The 22,431-nt window shown below is 34.7% G+C and overlaps 1 protein-coding gene and 1 pseudogene across 1 annotated transcript; both read left to right on the top strand.

The window, feature by feature from the left end:
• The first annotated feature begins 2,311 nt into the window (after positions 1-2,311).
• Positions 2,312-11,826, top strand: LOC121991356 (annotated as a pseudogene).
• Positions 11,827-15,935: 4,109 nt separating this feature from the next.
• LOC121990519 (GATA transcription factor 21-like) lies at positions 15,936-17,099 on the top strand. The gene is made up of 3 exons (XM_042544633.1): positions 15,936-16,221; positions 16,294-16,536; positions 16,638-17,099. The coding sequence occupies exons 1-3, from the start codon at positions 16,012-16,014 to the stop codon at positions 16,914-16,916; spliced, it is 732 nt and encodes a 243-aa protein (XP_042400567.1). The 5' UTR covers positions 15,936-16,011; the 3' UTR covers positions 16,917-17,099.
• Positions 17,100-22,431: the final 5,332 nt, after the last annotated feature.

Consider the following 22,431-nt stretch of genomic DNA (forward strand, 5'->3'; position numbering starts at 1 on the left):
TTTTTGTTAAGTTGGTTTTCAACCTCATTCTTATAGAGAGTGAATTTCTCTATAATTTCATCCTTATTTTTAAGAAGATACAGAAAATAATACTTTGTGTTATCATCAACACAAGTAATGGAGTACTTATTACCACCATATGTTGATATACCTTTTAGGTTGCACACGTTAATGTAGATTAGGTCAAGTAGTTCATTACTTCTTTCAACATGTTGAAAGAATGATCTTGTCATTTTCGTTCAATACAAATTTCACACTTGTATTTCGGGTCAAGGAGGAATGTATGTATGCTTCGTATGTTGATTAATCTACTCAACACATCGTAGTTAACATGCCCTAGTCTTCTATGCCATAAACACGAAGACTCAAGTATATAAGTGGAAGAGTTTGTAATTTGATCCGGACAGTAGATTCTTTTGAATCTCTGAAACATACAACACATTGTTAAGAGTCAACTTTTTGCTCAAGGTCAGCTTTAACACCACTTTTCCTTGGCTCATGATATCCGAGGTTGCTGAGTTCTTTATGAACAATTGTCTCCATTGACTTCTTCAAGGTTGTGGAGCAGCTCCTTATTGTAGACACATCTTTGGTGGTATCAGTATCGATCCACCATTGTTGTGGATTTGAACCCACCAGGTTCAGTTCAAAGACTACGTCACAGATGTCGTCCATTTCTGGTCTCTCGTTCAGGTTGACCTCCTACTTCTTCTTCGGCTTTTTGCACTTTGAAGACTTATGACCTACTCGACAACAGTTGAAACATTTCCTAGAGAATTTCTTACTTATACCTCCTCTGGGTCACATCTTGGAAGTCTTGGGGTTCTTTCGTTTCGAGTTTTGATCGTATTTGACCACATTGACTTTCACAATAGCCTGAGAAAACAATTTCCTCTCCGAACTCTTATTGTTTTCTTCACTTCGAAGTCTAAACACAAGTTCTTCCACGTTCATCTCCTTCTGCATGTGCTTCAGATAGTTCTTAAAGTCATTCCAGCCGAGAGACAACTTCTTAATGATAGCAGCTACTTGGATGGTTTCACTCATAACCATATCTTTTGAGTGGGTCTTATGCAAGATCACTTGAAGCTCCTAGACTTGGCTGATCACCATCTTGGAGTCAACAATCTTGTAGTCCAGGAATCGACCTATAATGAATTTCTTGGTCTTCGCATCCTCCATCTTGTACTTCTTGTCCAAAGACTCCCATAGCCCTTTAGTCATTCTCTTCATGCTATATACATCGTATAGCGAGTTGGCAAGACAATTGAGGATATAATTTTGGCAAACGAACATAGAATGAATTCATGCGTCCACTGTACTGATGGTATGAACATCAACATCCTCAGCATGCTTGGGAGGATCATCAGTCAAGAACCGAGTCAGATTGAATGTGATCAAGTAGAATAACATCTTTTGCTGCCACCTCTTGAAGTTTAATCCAGTGAACTTCTCTGGCCTTTCCCCGTGGTTGATTAGAACAATTCCAATCGGGGCGGAGGGGGCCTTCAGGTGTTGAGTCTGTTGCACCTCAACACTTTGTTCTGTCGTCATCTCAATAGAACCGAATCTATTTCAAGATTGTTGGACAATCTGTTAGAGATTTTGGGAGAATTATCCGAATTGAAATTACACTAAATCAACTTTAACTTATCTATCGAGATAACCTGAGCAGATAATCTCAGGTTGCATGTGGGGGCTAGTTTTTGCCAAGTGTTGAGTGTAGACTGTACAGTGGCCGAGTGTAGAGCGACCGAGTGTAGAGCGATTGAGTGTAGAGTAGCTGAGTGCAGAGCGACCGAGTGTAGAGCGGCCGAGTGCATAGTGGCCGAGTGTAGAGCGACCGAGCGGCTGAGTACAGAGCGGCAGAGTGCAGAATGATCGAGCAGTTGAGTGCAGAGTGATCGAGTGTAGAGCGGTCGGACGGCTGAGTGCAAAGTGGTTGACCGGTTGAGTGCAAAGCGGTCGAGTGCAAAGCTGCTGAGTGTAGCGCTGTAGAGCTGCTCACTGCAGAGCAGCCGAGTGGTTGAGTGCAAAGCTACCGAGTGCAGAGCGGGCGAGCAGCTTGAGTGCAAAGTTGTCGAGCAGCTTGAGTGCAGAGTGGCCGAGCGACTAAGCTACTTGAGTGCAGAGCGGCCTAGCGACCGAGTGATGAGTGGCCGAGCAACTGAGTGCAGAACAATCGAGTGCAGAGTGGCTGAGCGGCTGAAGATTCTGAGGTTTGCGATGGACGCAGTTTTTTTGAAACAGATTCGCCCCACCTTCGACTGTGCTTTGAGGTTTTTTCGGATCGTCTGTTTTTCAAGATACAATGGTTAACCGTGATACACTTCAAGTGCTGGCAGTCACGGTGAACCAAGAGGTACCTGACTACTATCACGGGTGCAACGTCGAGCAAGAGATGTACGACAGAGAAGAGCGAGGGGGGAATGTAGGCAGAGAGTTTTTCCTATGTGTACCCTGCTCAAGACCATGATCTCTCTTTATATAGGAGCATCATCTCTTATCTGCATTGAACACCAAATAATGACCATTCAATACCCAAGGATCAATGATAACCATCAACCCTTAGGGTGCGTTTGGTTCAAGTTATCATGTATAACCTTGGTTATGTGATTACTAGGTAATCACATAACCAAGGTTATGGGAAATAAAATATAACCAAATGTTGTTTGGTTCAATTTATGTAATGCAATAAAAATTTGTTTGTTTGAAGGATTTAATGAATACCTTAATTTAATATTTTACTGTATTACCCTCAGTTACAAAATCAACTATACATATTATTATTATTATTATTTATTTTTTAATGTTTTTTTACTTTTCTTTTTCTTGTATATTTTTTTACTTTTTAATGTGTTTTTTTAAATTTTTTTAATGTTTTTATATTTTTATATTATTTATATATTTTTTTTATTTTTTTACATTTTTTAAATTTTAATTTTATTTATTTATTTATTTATTTTATTTTTTACATTTTTAAATTTTTATAAATTTTTTTATTTTTTTTAATTTTTAAAATTTTTCAAATTTTTTTATTTTTTTAAAATTTTTACTTTTTTAATTTTTTTTTTAATTTTTTGAATTTTTAAAATTTAAATTTTTTTTTTTAAAATTTATTTTTTTAAAATTGTTTTTATTTTTAAAATTTATATATATATATATATATATATTTTTTAAATTTTTTTAATATTTTTTCTCTTTTTCCATACTTTTTCTTATCGGAGGGTATTTTTGGTAAAAAAAAATCGTTAACCCTGGAATCAAGAAAAACCTTAGTTTTCTGAGGTTTTCCGATTCCGGGCTGCATGACCCTTTTGCTGACGTATCGGGCATGGAACATTACTCGGGAATCATCGAATACCTAAACCAAACAAGGTTTTTGTTGATAACCTTGGATGGATAACCAAGGTTATCAAGAATAACCCCGAACCAAGCGCACCCTTAATGGTGGACCATTACTATCCGAGAGGTTATGAAATCGCCATTAACAATGGAGATGAGATCCTCTGTCCTGAAAATGTTGTGTTCGCATGTCCCAGCGCTGATCTAACGAACTAAATCATATCTCAAGGATGTAGTGTACATCATGAAAATATCATAGCCGTCCGATCGACGCTAGGACACGAGGACATAGTATTTTCGGGACAAAGGATCTCATCTCTTAAAAATGATTAATGCTTCCGTTATCTTCTTGAGTAGAATTAATTGTTTCACTTGGATAAATTTTACCTCGATCAGTCTGACATTTGGTACACGTAGGTCATGCTTGCACACGAGTCAATTTGGTTTAGTGCAATCCAGACCCTAGATTTGTACCCCTTGTGCACCTACGCATAAGAGAGAGCTCATCCCAATGTATTTGTTTACATCATCAATGCATATAGATCAATATAAACTAACTAATATGTCTTGAAACTCTCAATGTGGGACTGAAGTCTCATTCACAATAAAACTTCTTTTTTCTTTCTTTCCACCTCTTTTCCATTCACATTTCTAAGACACCCACAATAGAAAATATTTGAAAGGAATATTTTTTTTTAAATATCCTCAATCTCAAATATTCCCCATTAGAAGGAGATATTATGGAGGATATTTGAAATCACCGGGCATATTTAAATGATGTTACAAATCAATGTAGATGAGTATTATAATATTCACACATTAACAATATTTATTTTTTAAACACAGTTAATGAGGAGATTTATATAAAAAATTTAAAAATTAAGAAAATAAATTTTGGATATAAAAAATAAAAATAAATAAATAGATAATGGAAACTCACAAATAATTTAATATTAAATAAATATAAATACATGTTAATAAAAAAGAAATGTTAATATAATATGTATGACATGTTATTTAAAAAAATGACATATAAAGTAAAACAGATGTCCTTAAATCTAAAATTTATTTTCTTAATTTATAAAATTACGTGGATGCGGTAACATCCATGCAAATTAGTTTATAACCCTATTAATTTAAGTATTATAATATTCACGAATTAACATCATTGCTGATGTTAAGTCAAAACTTCATTATTGTGTGAAGAGGGCAGAGCTAATGCTTTTGCATTTATAAGGGCAAATAATCATCCTGTCACAGTATGAAAAATTCTCATAAACATGGTTAGCACAACAGTAATTTTAAGTAATTTTTAATATATTTAAATATTTTAAATTAATTTTTTAAAAAATTAATAACTATGAGCGTATATTTTCGTTCATCTATATCGATTTTTTTAATTAGTGTATATGAACATTTTTTTTCGATAATAAACATCGATTTTAACATTATTATTATTTTTAAAATCTGATCGCTTCCCTATTCTATTTACAAACCCTATAGTAAAACATATTATTAAAAGTAATGTTAATTAATAAAAATTAATTAATTTTTTCCACCTATACAATAAAACACTTCAACTCTTCCCCCAGATAGCAAAAATCCCCCCGTCCCCAAATCTAAACCAATACCGCGCCGTCCACGCCAAACCCACTCCGCCGTCTTCTACCGCCACCACCATCTACCGCCGCGTGCCACCTTCGACCCTTGCCCACTCCCGTCTTCTAATCATCAAAAGCCTCTCTCTCTATCTTCGTCGCCGCCTATTCTTCGTCCCTACTTTATTCCGAACTAGCTCTGTCATGTTGTCACCGCCGTCGTCATATTGTCACCGCCGTCGCTTAATAGGGTAAAGTACAAAACAGGAAAGAAAAAGGCACACGAGTTTTGACCTAAATATCACTCTCACTTGCATATTTAGGTGCTGCGTCAGAGGAGCAATCCAACACCCGCGTGACGCGGTCGCTGGACATCTGGCTGCCGGCTTACGCCCACCAGACGAGCTTCCGGATCGACGGCAGTGTCGAGGGCGAGGTTGGCATGCTTTGTCGCAGCCTTGGTCTCGACGGCCCCGATGATTTTGCCATTTCACTTGACGAGTGGGAGAAGCGAAAGGTGCAACCGTCCCCAGATACTCTAACTAGGTCTAGGTTTTCTCCGCCGGGTAGCCCAACCAGCTTCAGGCACACCTTGTCTGATGCAGACGAGCAGAATAGGCAGGACTCGGGAGAAGGAGATATGAAGCTCTATGTTGTTCAGAAACCCCATACTATGGTTTCCCAAACTGAACCGATCGAGATTCCATGTGCTTCTCCAAGGTCCAGGGCAGGAGATGGAGGGATCCGAGGAGTCCGGCCACCGGTTCTCTCTCCTCCATCACCTTTCACAATATTTTCGCCTCCCCAGCCCCCACGGGCTGGATCAGCTGGTTAGGTGCCTGCAACTTGCCAATGAAGTCGTGGGGTCGAAGGTCGCCAGTTGCACTCGGGGATAAAATCCTAGTCTGTTGTGTCAAAAATTCCTTCGACCCCCAGTCACTTATCCTGCCCAGCATTAACCGTGATTTATTCCCTCTGGAATCTTGTGGGGCCGGGGCCAGGGGGCCGCTAGGGTGGCGGTTCCACCTTTTTGCCAATATTTTCGCCTCCCCAGTCTGGACCTACAAGGAACAATCTACCGTCAAGTCTCAAAACTCCTCCCTCTATGTCCGTTCAAGTTTTTGATTCTTCCAGCACAACTTTCGATAACCTTAGAGCCTTGGCTCCAGAGAAGAGTGAGCGGGAGGCAGATCAAATGAAATCTATGGATTCTGAGGACAAAGTGAAAGGGGGAGTTCCAGTAGTAGATGAAATGAGTCACAAGGAATTGAGGGAGATGTAGTTGGAAGACATATCAGCTGATGACTTTACTGGGACATCTTACTCAACAATGAATGATGACGATACATCCAGTTCGACTACTGAAACATTCATCATCTCTCCAAATGGTAGGTTCAAGCTGAAGATGAAGTCATGGATGCGTGGCGTACTCTTGGGGAGTGGTTCATTTGGTTCAGTGTACGAAGGGATCAGTGAGTAAGTAATGATGCTAAACTAATCCAGAGACTTATTGTTGATTTGCATAATGTGTTAGTTGCATGATTCACCAAATTAAATACAATATGCTTTCGCTGAGTACTTTTTGTTAGCTACTGCCTACTTGATCTTAAAGAGAATGATTTCTGTAAAGACTTCCTTACTATGAAGTGGATTAATTTGATTTGCATGAGCTTGTAATGGTTATTTAGGATGAAAATACCTAGCATGTTAAATTTGCTAATTGGATTTTGCTTTAATTTATGTGAGCATGGTTATGTTCGAAAACCTATCCAATCACTTCCATGGAAAAGTTAGTTTTATTTAGGAATAGTTCTATTGCATCCAGGTCATTGTGGTTCAAATAGATCCTTTCTATGTGATTTTCAGCTCTTTCCAATTTTCAAGAATAAGTAGATTCTAGTTCAATATCTCATAGTTCCAGTTCGTTGTGGCATATAAACCAGTTCATGAGGTTGGAAATTTTGGTCACGTGCCACATTATATGATCGATGAAATGATAGTTTCTAATATACTTGGATTTGCATGTTAGATGGCATCTATTATGAAACAGTGGAAGAATGACCTTTATCTAACTTTTAAGTGAAAACTTTAGTAATTTGCAAGTGCTGGGGTGGCCTCTCGTATGATTCTGATGCCTTACAGATTCTAGCCTGTATTTTGTTAGCTCTTTCATTCTTGCAACTTAATCTAATCATAAGACAGTTAGGTTCTTTTGGATGTTATTTCCCTTGTTTGTTCGGTAGTATTTTGTCCACATATCTACAATCTAGTATAATTAGATCTTGTATCTTGCTCCTTTGGAAGCTTTGGCTATTATAAACTGGGTTAAGTATCATGTGATTGACTTATTATTTATCACCAAATATGTTTTGTCCATAGGGATGGTATATTTTTTGCTGTTAAAGAAATGTCTTTGCTTGACAAAGGATGCAATGCTCAACAGTGTATTATCCAACTTGAGCAGGTATCCTGATACCAATTTCAAATTGTTATATCCTGTTTCTGTTTATAAAATTGCTCTTATCTTTCACCATTCGAGTTAAATTTAAATTCAAGTTTAAGTATATTCTGACCTTGCTTACTTTCCCTGGCCAGGAGATTTTGCTGCTAAGTCAGTTTGAACATGAAAGCATTGTTCAATACTATGGGACTGACGAGGTAATAACTTGTTTCTTCACCTTTCACAGATCACCAAAGTTCTTGACAATTTCATGAACTTATTCTTCAAGATGGTTTCATATAGTTAAATGTATCAAATTATCATCAACTAAAGGAGATTTTTGCCTTAATTGATGTCTTCTGTCAGAAACTACATGTTTGGCAAAAGACTAGTTGGTGGAATGAGAAAAGTATACCCTTTTCATTTTGTTTTCTCTTCATTCATTGTATAACTTCTATAGTGGCATGTATTAGTTTGTAGGAGTCAAAACTATATATCTTCCTTGAACTTGTCTCACAAGGTTCCCTTGCATCTCTATACCAGAAGTATCGTTTGCAAGATTAAACTACCTTCATGAGCGTAATGTTGTGCACAGGTGAGGCAGCCATTTTTAGATAGGCAGCCCCCTATCTGAATACATTTATAACTTAAAATTTTCTTATTATGATCATATAAGTGTCCTGGCCTGTGACTTCAAATCATGCATACAAGAAAATTTGCTCTTTTAAAATTTTCAGAAAAATTCGAACAAATCTATTGAGGGAGATGCAATGCTATCTGTTCATTATCTTGGTAGCATGATCCATTTGGTCACTCATCCTTTGTCCTTGATTTTTGATCATCTCCTGGTACAATTTGACAGATGTTTCCTTAACCGCATATGATAACTATTTTTTCATATTTTTCTAGGTTTTCTGTTTTGTTCTTTTATATATATATCCTATGACAAGGAACTTAAGCGATCGTTTCTTTTGTCAGAGATGTCAAATGCGCAAATATATTGGTTCATGTGAATGGCTCTGTGAAGCTTGCAGATTTTGGATTGGCAAAGGAGGTTTGTTCTGATGTTCTTGAACTTCTTAAATGCACAATGTCTCTGAATATATAATTCATTGTTTCTGTTGCTATAAACCATTTCAGATGACCAAGTTCAACATGCTGAAATCTCGCAGAGGAAGTGTATATTGTATGGCTCCAGAGGTTAGGCCCTTTCTTGCTTTTAAGTGGATATCTGAATGTTTCAATAAACATTGCAAAGCTTTTCAGAACACTGTCATTTTTCATCATTTTGTTATGGATTTGGTGAGAGGCACTTTGTCTAAAGAATCTATATGATAATGCATAGTATGTTAACATTCTTATTATCAACTAAGATCCCTGTTTGACTGGGCGCTTCAATATCAACATTCATACCTAAATAGAAAAAAATTTGGACTTGCATCATGAATTGCTAATTTCATGACATTTTCTCCCTCCTATTTTGAGGGAACTGGATTTCATGAGCAAATATAACCTGCCAAATTAAGTAGGTTTGATGATATGGAAGCATTTTCTTCTTTCTAAATGACTCTACAAGATAACCCATAATTCACTTGGTGTACCTCAACACGAGCCTACGCAAAAGTTTGGGTCTTAAGTTTGTTGATAAATACAGAAAAAAGAGTCTACGAGATAACCCATAATTCACTTTGGTTAACATCAACATGAACCTATGCAAAAGTTCGGGTCTTAAGCTGGTTGACAAATACAACTTGGGAGACCATCCTCGGTAGAACCGTAGAAGGCTTCACAACAATCAAATCACAGATAACTTATTCACTACCTAAGCAATCACAATATTGCTACAATGATGCTACATGCACAGAAACAAAAATCAAATATTATAACACTAAACATAATATCTCATGAGTCTCATGCTCTCTGGTCTTCGTCTCCTCGAGTCCATCAAGCTCCTCCCTGACCTCCAAATGCAACATAGAAACTATGTTGTTGTGGTTGAAGATCGAAACTCACGCACAAGATGATATTTTGAACCTTACATAAGCCGTCTTTAAATTTAATAAGATTTCTTACTTGAATGTAGCATTTTCTCAGGTTGTTGATCCTAAAAGAACGTATGGATGAGCTGCTGATATATGGAGTCTTGGTTGCACGGTTCTGGAAATGATGACTTGCCAGATTCCTTATCCTCACCTGGAACCGGTTAGTTGCTAATCTGTTACTATGAACGTTTCTTAATTTTTTGTTAAAGTGCCTTGTATAAAACAATAGAACTTGCTTTCTTCATGTAACTATCAAGCATTCTTCTCGGGTGTTCATATTCCTCAATATTAGTCCAAAGATTTCCAAGGAGTTATAAACATCTTGCTTCTGATCTTCACTGTTCAGGTTTTAGCATCTGCTAGAGTTTTTTTAGCACATTATTAAGTCTTAATGAAAGTTTAACATATAATTGAAAGTTTAAATAATATCTAGCATGTAAATATTCATACAGTGCCCTCATTAAAGTTTAACATATAAATGAAAGTTTAATCTAAAATATAAGCATATTCAACTTTTAATAGAAAATCTAAAATAAATTGGAACTATGAAAATAAATTAAACATTTTCTTTACTTTAATTAAAAAAATTATGGATAGGAAGTAGGAACTTTTTTAATTACAATAGTGTTGTTTTTATTATTATTTTAAAAGACATATTATATAAATCTTAATTATTTATGAATCTGGGTGTATTGTTTATTTTGAGTACATTAAATTATTGTATAGTTTCAAAACTGAAATTCAGTATTTTATCTTTTTGGTTGAATCCTTTTAGAATAATAATTATTTTATAACTGATATAAAATTTCAATATTTGCAAATTTTTAGCTAAATGAAAATGACCCCTTTAAATTTAGCATGATTAAAAGTAAATGGAACACAACAGAATGAATTATTGGTTAACTTTTTATTTTGAGTTTGATTCATAATTTAACTTTGGAGATATGTTAGTTTAGTTTAAATATATTTAATGACAAACTAATGTCTAAATAATTAATTTAAATTCATAGTTCATAGCAATAAAACCCGTGAAACTGTTTGAAACTTTCAAAAATACATTTGGATGGGAATATTAACTCAATTGGAATTGGACTTTAGACGCAGCGGTTAGAGCACAATGAGCTAATAATGCATTATGACATTCGGAGGAGATAATGATGCGCGCGTCAGTACAGGATTTTTCTGCTTGCTTTTTTTTATCAGTTTTGATTACATGTATTGATAATGGTCCGATGTATTGTTGTATCACCCTTTGCACTACACTGACTTTTCAGTTAACGTTTAGTTTACACTTAATAGTATGTTTGCATGCTTTGGAGTTTATATTTGTTGCAATCAGTTGTCTATTGCAATACATTTATGCAGAAGAGTCATACTGATTGTTATTATCGAATTTGTTTAACATTGCGACACAAGCTTTATTCAGGATTGGTCATGACGAACCACCACCGTTCAATTGTTGGAGCATCCATTTGTAAAAAGACCGCTGAAAGTCTAAATTCATCTTCAATCAACAACGAGAAATTATTCAGTTGGATGACATTAGTGGCCTCAAATACTCCAAGGTAAATCACTCTAATGTTTGTTTTTATTCATATAGAGATTCCAAACAAGTAGGTGAATGATTCTTTGAGAATTGCCATGCCATTAATTTTATGAAATCTCAAAACTCTTTGCTTCGATGGTCACAAGAATGCTATTAGTGTGTCGATTACTGCAAACATGGAAAGCCCTGTCAAGGTCGGATGTCATTTCTTCAGTAACAATAGTGGTTAATTTTCTTTTTCTGGGGTTGTTGCCTTACAATTTTGATTTACACTGTCAACCCACTCAAAATTTTGATTTACATCTTTGTTTCATGTATCCTGTCTCCATAAGATTGCAGTGTGCATATATAGTTCTAATTCCATATTAACTAGTTAGGTTATTGCACAAACTGTGTATGTTATCTGCTTCTTCTTCTGTCTTTAATGGTGTGCTTGGTTCATGCAGTGAAATAAAGATCTATTTCCAAAGAATGGAGTAAATAGAGAACAAATTAGGAATAATTGTTCTATAGTTTATAGAATTGATGTGAAATAGCTGTTCTTACATTTCTTCTTTGAGAATGTTATAAAGAATAGAAGAACAGTCCATCATAGCTCTTCAGCTTTAGCAATCTATGGTTACAACTATTGAGCAGTGTGTCAAGCACATCGGGCATGATGCATAGAAACATCTCAAGATTAGCTTGGGAGGATACATGCATTTTCATAGAATATAATATATGAATATTGACTTAATGTGTATCTCTACCATATCTATTAGTTTTTTATGTTGTAAGAAAAATATTTATGTATTGTTCACATCGGTGGATATTAACTTGGTGTGTTTAAATATATCGGTGTATTTTTATTTGTAATTTGCTTGGTGAATTTATAATATTAACTTAATTTTGTACTATTGAGAATCAAATTAATTTCATACTCTTGCTTGATCACAATTTACAAATGACAATTAAAAAATAAATATTATTATAGCAGTTTTAGCTTCAATGACATCAGTTTTGAAATGTTGTCGTTAAGTGATAATACCAGTTTTTCATCACTTTTGAAATTGGTGTCGTTAATCAATACTACATCGATTTTTAACCATTGTTCAAATCGGTATCATTATATGATATTATATCGGTCTTTCACCACTATTGAATCGGTGTCGTTAGTATTATATCGGTAAAAAATTATTGTCGAAATTGGTGTCATTAATTGATATTACATTGATCTTACATCGTTATTGGAATCGGTATCGTTAATATTACATCGGTCGAAAATTATTGTTAAAACTAGTATCATTAACATATATTATATCGGTCTTATACCATTGTTGAAAATGATATTGTTAAGTGATATTGATATTATACATGCTAATAATCGATTCAGAAATTGGTGTCATTAAATGATATTATATTGATTATAAATTGTTGTTTAAAATGTCAGACCTTTTAGAATGTTTTTATAGATATGGATCAATTTTATTATAGATATTGGTAGAAAATCGTTATCTATGAATATTTTTCTTTCAGTGTGTTTTCTCTATGAGAATTGGGACGCAGTCAGCTTCTCTAATCCCCTCAGCCTGAAGTTGAATTATCAATCTTATCTCATTTATCAATCTTATCTCATTGCAGATTTTCACTAATCTTCATTCGGAATAGGCAAACGTGATTGATGTAAGGTGATTTCTTTTCTTCATGCGGAATAGGCAAACGTGATTGATGTAAGATGATTTTTCCTTTTCTTTCATAGACTCGGTAGCTACGGCCAAAATTGTGTACATTATTTGTCTATAGAAGTTTAATGTTTGTAAGAGAAAAAATCACCCATCTCTATCAAAAGAAAATGAGTTTAGTTGCATTGATTCCATTAAGCCTAGTCAGCAGCTATCACAGTGGATCATATATGACAAAAGTGTGGGGATGGACGCCGACGTGTCTCTATTTGAACCCAAGCTCGTCACTACATAAACAACCCTTGTGTTCCTTTCTTATCCTCTGTCTTTTCACCACAGCCTTTGGAAAGCCTATCAAAGTGTGAGAGACGTGTAATCGTGCTCTCCCCGCAATCCAAATATTTTTTTATTATTAGAATATATTTATTATTTTTGATTATTTTTAAAATAATCTTATAATAATAATAATAATAATAATAATATTAATAATATTAATAAATATACTTTATAATTTAATTATGATAAATTACTAAATCACGTAGTTTAAGTTTTATATTACCTAAATTGTATAGACAATTTTGAAAAATACTCAAATCGTGCACCTGATACCCATTTTATCCCTTTGCTCGTTCATTTTCGCTCGCCAACTTGATTGCTATAGTGTAACAATCGATTCAGTATATTTCCGTCAAAAATTTTTTTTTAATCAATTAATCAATTAAAATTTTTTAAAAAAATTATTAAAATCTTCTATGATAAAAAATTTGTTACTCTCAATATGATATATAAAATAGATCTTTGAGAGTATAGATATAATCAGTAAAATTAGACAAATACATAGGACATGATTTCATATCATTTCGAGTTTTTTAGGTCCATTAGTCAATTTGACTGAAATCAGTTGATGAACCTAGACAGCTCGGAATGGCATAAAATAAGGTCTTCTGTTCGTCTAGTTCTTTTGATTATATTATACCCTCAAATATAAATTCGATATACTATATTGAGAGCAGCGAATTTTTAACATGAATTAGATTTTTCGTAAACATTTGTGTTAAAAAAATTACTTCTTTTAATATGACATATGAAAAAGATGTTTGAGGGCATAGATATAATCAGGAGAACTAGATAAACATATAATACATGATTCCATATCATTTCGAACTCTCTAGGTCTATCAACCGGTTTAAGCCAAAGTTGGATAATAAACTTAGATAAATTAGAATGACTCCTGATTATATTCTGTTGGTGCAGCGGAGACCAGCAAGAGGGGGGTGAATTGCTGTAAAAATAAAATGAAACTACTCTACTCGGATTTCAACTCAGAAATAAAATCAGTAATAAAACAACAACTAAATTAAGAAGACAGAAAAAGAAACAGACACAGAATTTAACCTGGTTACAACCAAGGAGGTTGTTAATCCAGGGCGATGAAAAGCTCTACTAGCAGAATCTCCTTTACTGTAGGCGGAGAAGCCTTTTTACACTTAGAACGCTCACTTAGTTGCTAGGAATTGCTTACAGATTGATTGCTTGAGTTGTATCTTAATTCCTAGCTCCAGGGGCCTTTATATAGGCCCTGGAAATCTTATCCCGAGAGTCCAAGGCGCCTCCAACTGGGTTCAAGGCGCCTCCAGCTCGGTCAGCGGATAAAACTTTTTCCGCTGCGCAAACGGTCAATTTTGACTGTTCAAGGCGCCTTGAACTAGCCTTGAAGGCGCCTTCAAGACTGTTGAAGGCGCCTTCAAGACTGTTGAAGGCGCCTTCAAGACTGTTGAAGGCGCCTTCAAGACTGTTGAAGGCGCCTTGAGCTGGATTTTCCAGCACAGCTCCTTTTTCAGCTCTTTTGCGTGGACTTCCGATGCTCCGATCTTTTGGGTGATTGTGGCCAACCGGAATAGGGCTCACCCAAACCCAATTCCCGGCCTTCTCCTCGAGTAGCCTTCCGTCCCGGCTTAACGTCCCTCGAACGCCACGCACGCTCTTCACGCCCACCGGAGTACTCTTCCGTAGCTCTCTCGTCCTTCGGACGCACCGAGCCCGTCGGCTCCCTTCCCGTGCCGTCCTTCTCGCTAGCTGCGTCTTCCGCTCGACTTCCTGTGTTCCTAAGCTCCTGCACACTCAGACACAGGGATCAAACACAGCAGGACCTAACTAACTTGGTTGATCACATCAAAACTACCACGGGGTCCAACATATTCATGTCTTCAAACATCAACTCGATACATTGTATTGAGAGCAACGAATTTTTTTATCATAAATAATTTTTTAATTATATTATTATTTTTATTAAGGTTCATGGTCACGTAAACATACCTAATAGATTGCTACACTATAGCAATCGATTTAAAAAAAAAATCTAATTTGTGTTTAAAAAATTATTACTCTCACTATGACGTATGAAATTTTATTTGGGAGCATAAATATAATTATGAGAACTAGAAGAGCACATAAGACTTTATTCCATGTCATTTCAAATTTTTTAAGTCCATCAGTCGATTTCAGTCAAAATCGGTTGATATAAATTTAAAGAGCTCTAAATAATATAGAATCAAGTTTTATGTGTTCATCTAATTTTTTTTATTATATTTATACTCTTAAGCATCAATTTGATATATATATATCCTATTGAAAGCAACCAATTGGATATGTGATTTGAGTATTTTTAAAATTACATATACAATTTGGATAATAAGAAATTTAAACTATATGGTTTAGTAATTTGCTGATTGAACTACAACTAAAATATTTTCTATTCTTGTGCATGTTTGTTAAATCAGTCCTACAGTTACATAACCAAAGTATAGTGAATCATTGGTCATATCCGGGCCCTAACTTAAGTTCCCTGAAAACCTTGGTTTCACATGGAGAAACAGTAATTCGTTTGTCACATCTCTCTCTGACAGAGAAGTGAGATACGTATCCAGATTTTCTGTCATACATAGAATCCAATGAAAATTTATATTTTTGAGGATAATATGGATAATGAACTTGAAGCTCAGGATCACTCACCATCTCATCTCTTAACCCCTCTTATTTTTAATCCTTCAACTCTTGTTGCTTTATCCATCCCAAAATAACACTTCAATATATTGGTAGTTTAAACAGTGTTGTTATACTGATTTGATATAGTTCGCTTATCACTAAGCCAACAACAATTAGTAACGTTCCATTTTTATTGAATGAAATATAATCTTTTTTACTTTTGAGAAGTTATGTTCATCACATTTCATTGAACTTCAATTCTTAGTACTCCTATATATATATATATATATATATATATATATATATATAGCCCCTCCAAGAACTTCCAAACCCTACACCTCTCCTCTCCTCTCTCCCTCTCTCTCTCTCTCTCTCTCTCTCTCTCTCTCTCTGCATGTCTCCATTTGATCTAAACCAAGCTGCTACCGTCCCTGTATCAGATGGAGAAGACCAAGATCAAATTGCTGGACACCACCCTCCCCTCACACCACCAGTTGCCACCTCTTCATGCTTCTGCCTCAACTTCTCAAGAAACCACCATGATCATGGAGTAGTAGATCATGCCAGAGACCATTGCCTCAAGAATCAGATTCTGCAACAAGAGGTAATATTGCAGCTAGCTCATGATCATCATTCGCCATCACACCCCCAATTAACTTGTCTAATATGACAACAGCCCAGGGATCACTCCATTCTAAACACCACTGATTTCTGCTATAAAGCCATCAGCAACATCAGCAGAGAGATCCAGCCATCTCAGTGCAAACCAATTAGAGGCAACATGAAACATTCGACTCGAGATCATAACAAAAGAAATAGCATCTTCGAGTCTTCAGGCGATCCAATCAGTATCAGAGCCTGCTCCAATTGCAACACCACAAAGACTCCTTTGTGGAGGAGTGGCCCTCACGGCCCCAAGGTAATTAAAACAATAATCAATCTTTAATCTCATTTTATTTTTATTTTTAAAAACAAGACTCGTTTTGAGTTTTTGTTTGTTTGCTTTTTGTTTTCTTGCAGTCTCTTTGCAATGCTTGTGGAATAAGACAGAGGAAGGTGAGGAGGGCCATGGAAGCTGCTGCTGTTACTGCTGCTGCTGCAGTGTGTAGGGTGAGAAAGGAGGAGAAGTCATGCAAAAGCATGGATCACAGCGCTGTGCCATTCAAGAAAAGGTACAAGTTTACCAGCTCAACCGAACAGAAGCAGCTGTTTATAGGTGAAGCAGTGATGCCATTGAAAGATGAGAGAGATGCTGCCAGATTGCTAATGGGGCTTTCATGTGGCCTAATCAGGGGCTGAGCATAAGGATTAGTTTGGATCATTTGAATGTTGGGATGTGGGAGAGGATAAATTTTTGTTTGATTCTGGGAGGAAGATCAGAGATAATTGAGAAGTGACAAGCTTGAGATAGATTCCTCCTCCACTTGATTGTGCTTATTATCTTTGTGCTTATTAATTCCTGAAGAATTACTTGATTGTGCATCCATGCAATGAAATTGAGGGTGCCGAACTGCCAACTAATACATTAATTAATTATAAAAGGTCTTGAAAGTTATTATCAATGTTTGAATTTTGAAAATCTTTGATCATCAAAAGTGTTGTCGAATATATGCTAACTCAAATCTCTTCATTAAATTCTCAATACTCTTAGAAAAAAATTCGATTAAATTCCATAACCAATTGGACACCTTTAAAAAATTGACCTCCGAGCTTAGGGCGGTAAACAAACCAAGCCGAGCCAAGATTCAGGGTGTTCATGGTAGCATAACATATATCTTCATGAATGTGAATATGCATATGTAAATTTAGTTATTGCATATGTTGGGTATACCCGCTGCAGTGTGTACTTGACCCATTTCACAAAACATGTAGCAGAAGTAAAAGTACGATAATAAAATTATTTTATTATAACACACACCATACGCATACACGATACAATCACATAGACATAACTGTAAAATAACAAATTAAGAATAATAATTATTCTAGGTGTACCTTATATATGATACGTAGGGGAAAATGCATTGCATCAACTTTAATGATGTCTATAAACCTCGCCTCTATTCGCATCAATACCAAGTTCTTCAAGACAATTCTGATGAGCAACAAGGTTCGTCTCCGATTGGTACTAACCAAACATGGAGACGATGTGATCCAAGAGAAGGAAGATGAAGCAAAAGCTCGAGGAAGAAAAACTTCTTCCTTGGCTTTTTCCTCGAGCTTTTAATGGGCAGTAGTAGAGAGAGGAGAGGAGAGAGAGGGAGGCTAGATTTTCAAAACAAAACTCACGAATAATGAATTCGTTATTAATTTTCTCTCTTCTATATCAATATATAAGTTTTCTTGATGAGTTGAATTAAAAAGTCTAAACCCGACCCAAATTTCTTAATCAAAATTTGACCCAATAACCTCTTGGTTTAATTCATAAACAAACTAACTTGGTTTAAACCAAATAGAATCTAACTCTTTCATAAGAGATGTGGCTCATCCGTATTTCCATTCCGACAAAATATCTTCCATATTTGCCCTGCATCTGGTCCAACCAAACATCTTATCTTTTGATCTGAAAATCAAATTGTCAAACTTGTTTTATGTCTTTTAGATACTCGTAGTATGTATGGCCTAATAGGTTCCTGATTTATCTTGATAATCCATAATTAACTATTTAATTATGGATCAATCATGAGTGACATCTAGTAGTACATCATGATCCTCAATTAACTGAAAAATCACAGTTGATTTTAGAACTAATTATGAACTCTTTAGTAGCTATAGTGAGTCGTGCATTATTCCTTTCACTCGTCTTATACTCACTTGGTTTAGGACATGGTCCATGTGCCTATCCCCACTAGACTGACTACGTCACACCTAGCCCAAGTAATATTTCTTTGTCCTGTGGATTTAAATTGCTCCTACATATGTCTAAGAGTCTTATACTCTTAGCATGTGATGTTTTGCAAAGACTTTGAGTAATCCTGATAAGTGGTCATAGGATATATGTCTCCTAGCAAGGAACGGTGAATCCTTTGTGGACTATCCAAACACTTTCGGATACTTCAACTTATACCCAATCATCCCGTGTTCACATCTCTTAGGAGATACTTTGCTTAAGATGTCAAAGTATAAACCTCCATACTGAGGTGACTTTAATACCATAAGTCGAAGAAAATTTGAATTCAGCTGCAGTAAGTACTTCATAGACATATCCATATATGTAGAGAATCATATGAAGTCTTACAGCATGTCACTCCAATGAACTAGTTATCATAACTAGTATCCACGTTTAACTCTTGACATCTCAATGTCTTTAGCTAGTGAATAATAACTGCTTGACTAGACCAAAGAATATAACCTGTATTAGTCTTACAGAAGTGATGATGTCTAAATATATCAATTCATTGACTAGGGAATGTTTCAATACTTTTATAATTACACATGAAGAGACTCTCACTAGTTGTAATCCAAATACAAGTTCTCTTATACTATGAATCATATTGCGGACATTCAGCAAATGAGTTTAAGATCATTCAGAGACACAAGTAAAGTACATTCAAATAGTGAATCTATATTTATAGAAATAAATAGTACAAACCATAAGATAATTGTTTTAGAACATCTCTCAAACATAACAACATATTCCTTAATGCCCAAGGTTTTGAATTGAATGATTTTCACAATATGATACTTAAAAGTAAAACATACTTTGGCTCATACATGTTAGCATAACATATATCTTTATGAATGTGAATATGCATATGTAAATTAAGTTATTGCATATTCCTTAATACCCAAGGTTTTGAACAAAATAATTTTCACAATATGATACTTAAAAGTAAAACATATCTTGGTTCATGATGACCTTCGAGTATGAAGAAACTAGAACTCCTTAGACAATTGTGTTTCTCCCTCTTGACCTCTCTTCTTACTTAGCCTCTTTGATGGAACATAGACCTATGTATAAGTAGAGCGATGACCATTTTGTAACCTTTCATTTATATATTCCATAATGTATACATTCAATTGTCTTTTAATGCAATACGTTAATTCTCATATTGCATGAATAGGGTTGTAAATGAATTAAACGTTCATGAACAAGCTTGATGCTTAGCTTGGTAAAAGTTTATTTATGTTCATATCAATATATACAAGGTTGATTAAATAAACAAGCTTGAATAACTCGTTAAACTAAACAAACAAGTTTGAACATATGTGTTCAACTCATTAATGTTCGTGAACAATGTTCATGAGCAATATTCGTGAATCATGTTCATTAATAGAACTCTTATTAACATGCTAAATAAAGAATTTTTTTTTAAAATAAATAAATAAATTTAAATTATCAAGCTTAATAAACAATCAAACATGTAAAATTTTCAAACAATCAAACAAGTTTGAATTGAGAACTTGATAACATCTAAATGAACCAAGCTCAAGCCAAACTTTAATTGAAAGCTCGATAACATCTAAACGAACCAAGCTCAAGCCAAGCTCATAAAAAATAAACCAAGTTAAGCTTGAACAATAATTTAAAAGGTTTGGTTCATTTTAAACTTAACTTATCTTGATTCAATTACCTTACAAACTTGAGCACCCAAAGCTTGGTTCGGCTTGACTTGTTTACAACCCTATGCATAAATATGAGAATGATCTTTTTATTTTCCTTTAAATTCATTTGTATGAATATAAAGAGAATTTTCTCTTCGTTGATCAATATAAATTTAGCATAATTAATAATAATTGTGACTATTTAATCATGTTGTTTAATTATTATAAAGTAAGACATATGAGTGATTGAATAGTGAAATAAATTATACATATAAGCATTAATTAGAAATAAAGAATTATTACTAACAGTTTAAGCTTGTTTGATAAGGTAACTGCTCCCTTGGAACGATGTTGTGGTTAAGACATGAGGTATTATCACATTAGGCCATGGGATCGAAACTCGATACGTCCGAGCATGCCTTCTCTCATACCTTGGCTATTGCACTAATGACTAGTAGTCACTCATGATTTACCTCCTCTTGTTGGCCTAACAATGGGTAAGCGGGGGCACAGGAGGTGAGCAAATCACCTTTTGTCACATTATTTGATAAGGTAACTGAGTCAAGCCAAGTTAAGCCTAAAATAAATCACGCTTTGAAATAATTGTTAAGCTTGACTTGATTTATTTTTTATGAACTTGAGCTTGATTCAAGTTTGGCTTGAGTTTGGTTTGTTTAGATGTTAATTGTTTAAAACTTTTGCTTATTTGATTGGTTTAATTCAAACTTCTTTATTTGTTTTAAAAGTTTATTTATTTAGCATATTGATAAATTTTATTAATGAATATGATTCATAAACATTGCTCACAAACATTATTCACAAACATTATTCACGAATATTAATAAACTGAATACATATGTCTTCAAGCTTGTTGTTTAGTCGTTTAACGATTTGTTCGAGTTTGTTTATTTAATTAATCTTGTGTGTATGAACGAATATAAAAAAATTCTTACCGAACCGAACACCAAACTTATTACGAGCATTCGGTCATTTACCACTCTATTCATGCTTAACACAAAAATAAACTAATTGATCGGCCCTAGACCATATGCCCTACATGTACCTGACCCGTTTGACATCACTGCTTACTACCCACTTTGAAAAGCAACAGACAGTAGTAGCAGACAGCAGATAGTGGCAGAATTTTCAGAAGAAGCATAGATTGTTGGGCTCGCAGCCTCAACCAAACAAAAAAGACAAATTAAAGCAATCTAAATATAGATCTCTAGCGCTATCTGCTAAAAGTGGTGATATATAGAATTAATGAGAGATAAACTAAATTAACAATTTTTTTTATAAAAATTACTTTCTAATTGAGATTCAAATAATTACATAGTTAGAAAATTATAATGAGTAAACCCGATATATATATATATATATATATATATATATATATATATATATATATATATATATATATATATATATATATATATATATATATATATATATATATATATATATATAACTTCTGCAAACTCATCATGCATATCATAATTTCAAATCAGGTGTTTTAGGTGTCGATCGAAACTAAAACTAAGTTAGCTAGCATATAGTCATAGTTCTAATCTCGTTTAGATGGATCAAAATGTATCATTCACAAAATATAACAGGGAGGACAAAGAAATAATTAAATTAATTAGATACCCAAAAAAAAAAAAAACCTCCATGCATGCATATGAGAAGATTGGACCAAGTGAGGGCCGCTAAGATAGTGAATCTTTTGGAGAAGATTGGACCAAGACCTGCCTTGAACGGATGAATGAATGATAATAATTAATACATGCTGAGAGTTCTAAATGAATTTTTTTATACTTTTAATATGCAACATCAATTTTATAAAATTATTGATATGATGATAAGAGAAGGGGTTCATCTAATTCGAATGAAGTACGATTAACTATTAAAGTTAAGATAGTTGACATTAGGGAGTCAACGGATTCACCCATAGTTATCGAACCGAGGTCAATTACAATTACCATTCGGGGCAGACAATGTCCGATTTGTAAATGGCTTGTTCGAGCAAAATACTACGGTAAGATCGTCAGACGCTCTGTACGAATCAAGAAATAATGAGACTGAAATGCTTGTCCGGTCGGACGGAGACAGTCTATTGAACCCAGTTATCGCAGGGAAGAGCAACCGAGGCCGACCGAATGGAGGGGTTCTCCTGCTGAGCAGTTACCCCGCTCGGCCAAGCAGAGAGATCATTGACGTATCTCTTAATATCCTTTTGGCAGATAGTACCGCTAACACGAGGCATGATCAA

This window comes from Zingiber officinale, chromosome 6B, assembly GCF_018446385.1.
Source record: "Zingiber officinale cultivar Zhangliang chromosome 6B, Zo_v1.1, whole genome shotgun sequence".
NCBI lineage: Eukaryota > Viridiplantae > Streptophyta > Magnoliopsida > Zingiberales > Zingiberaceae > Zingiber > Zingiber officinale.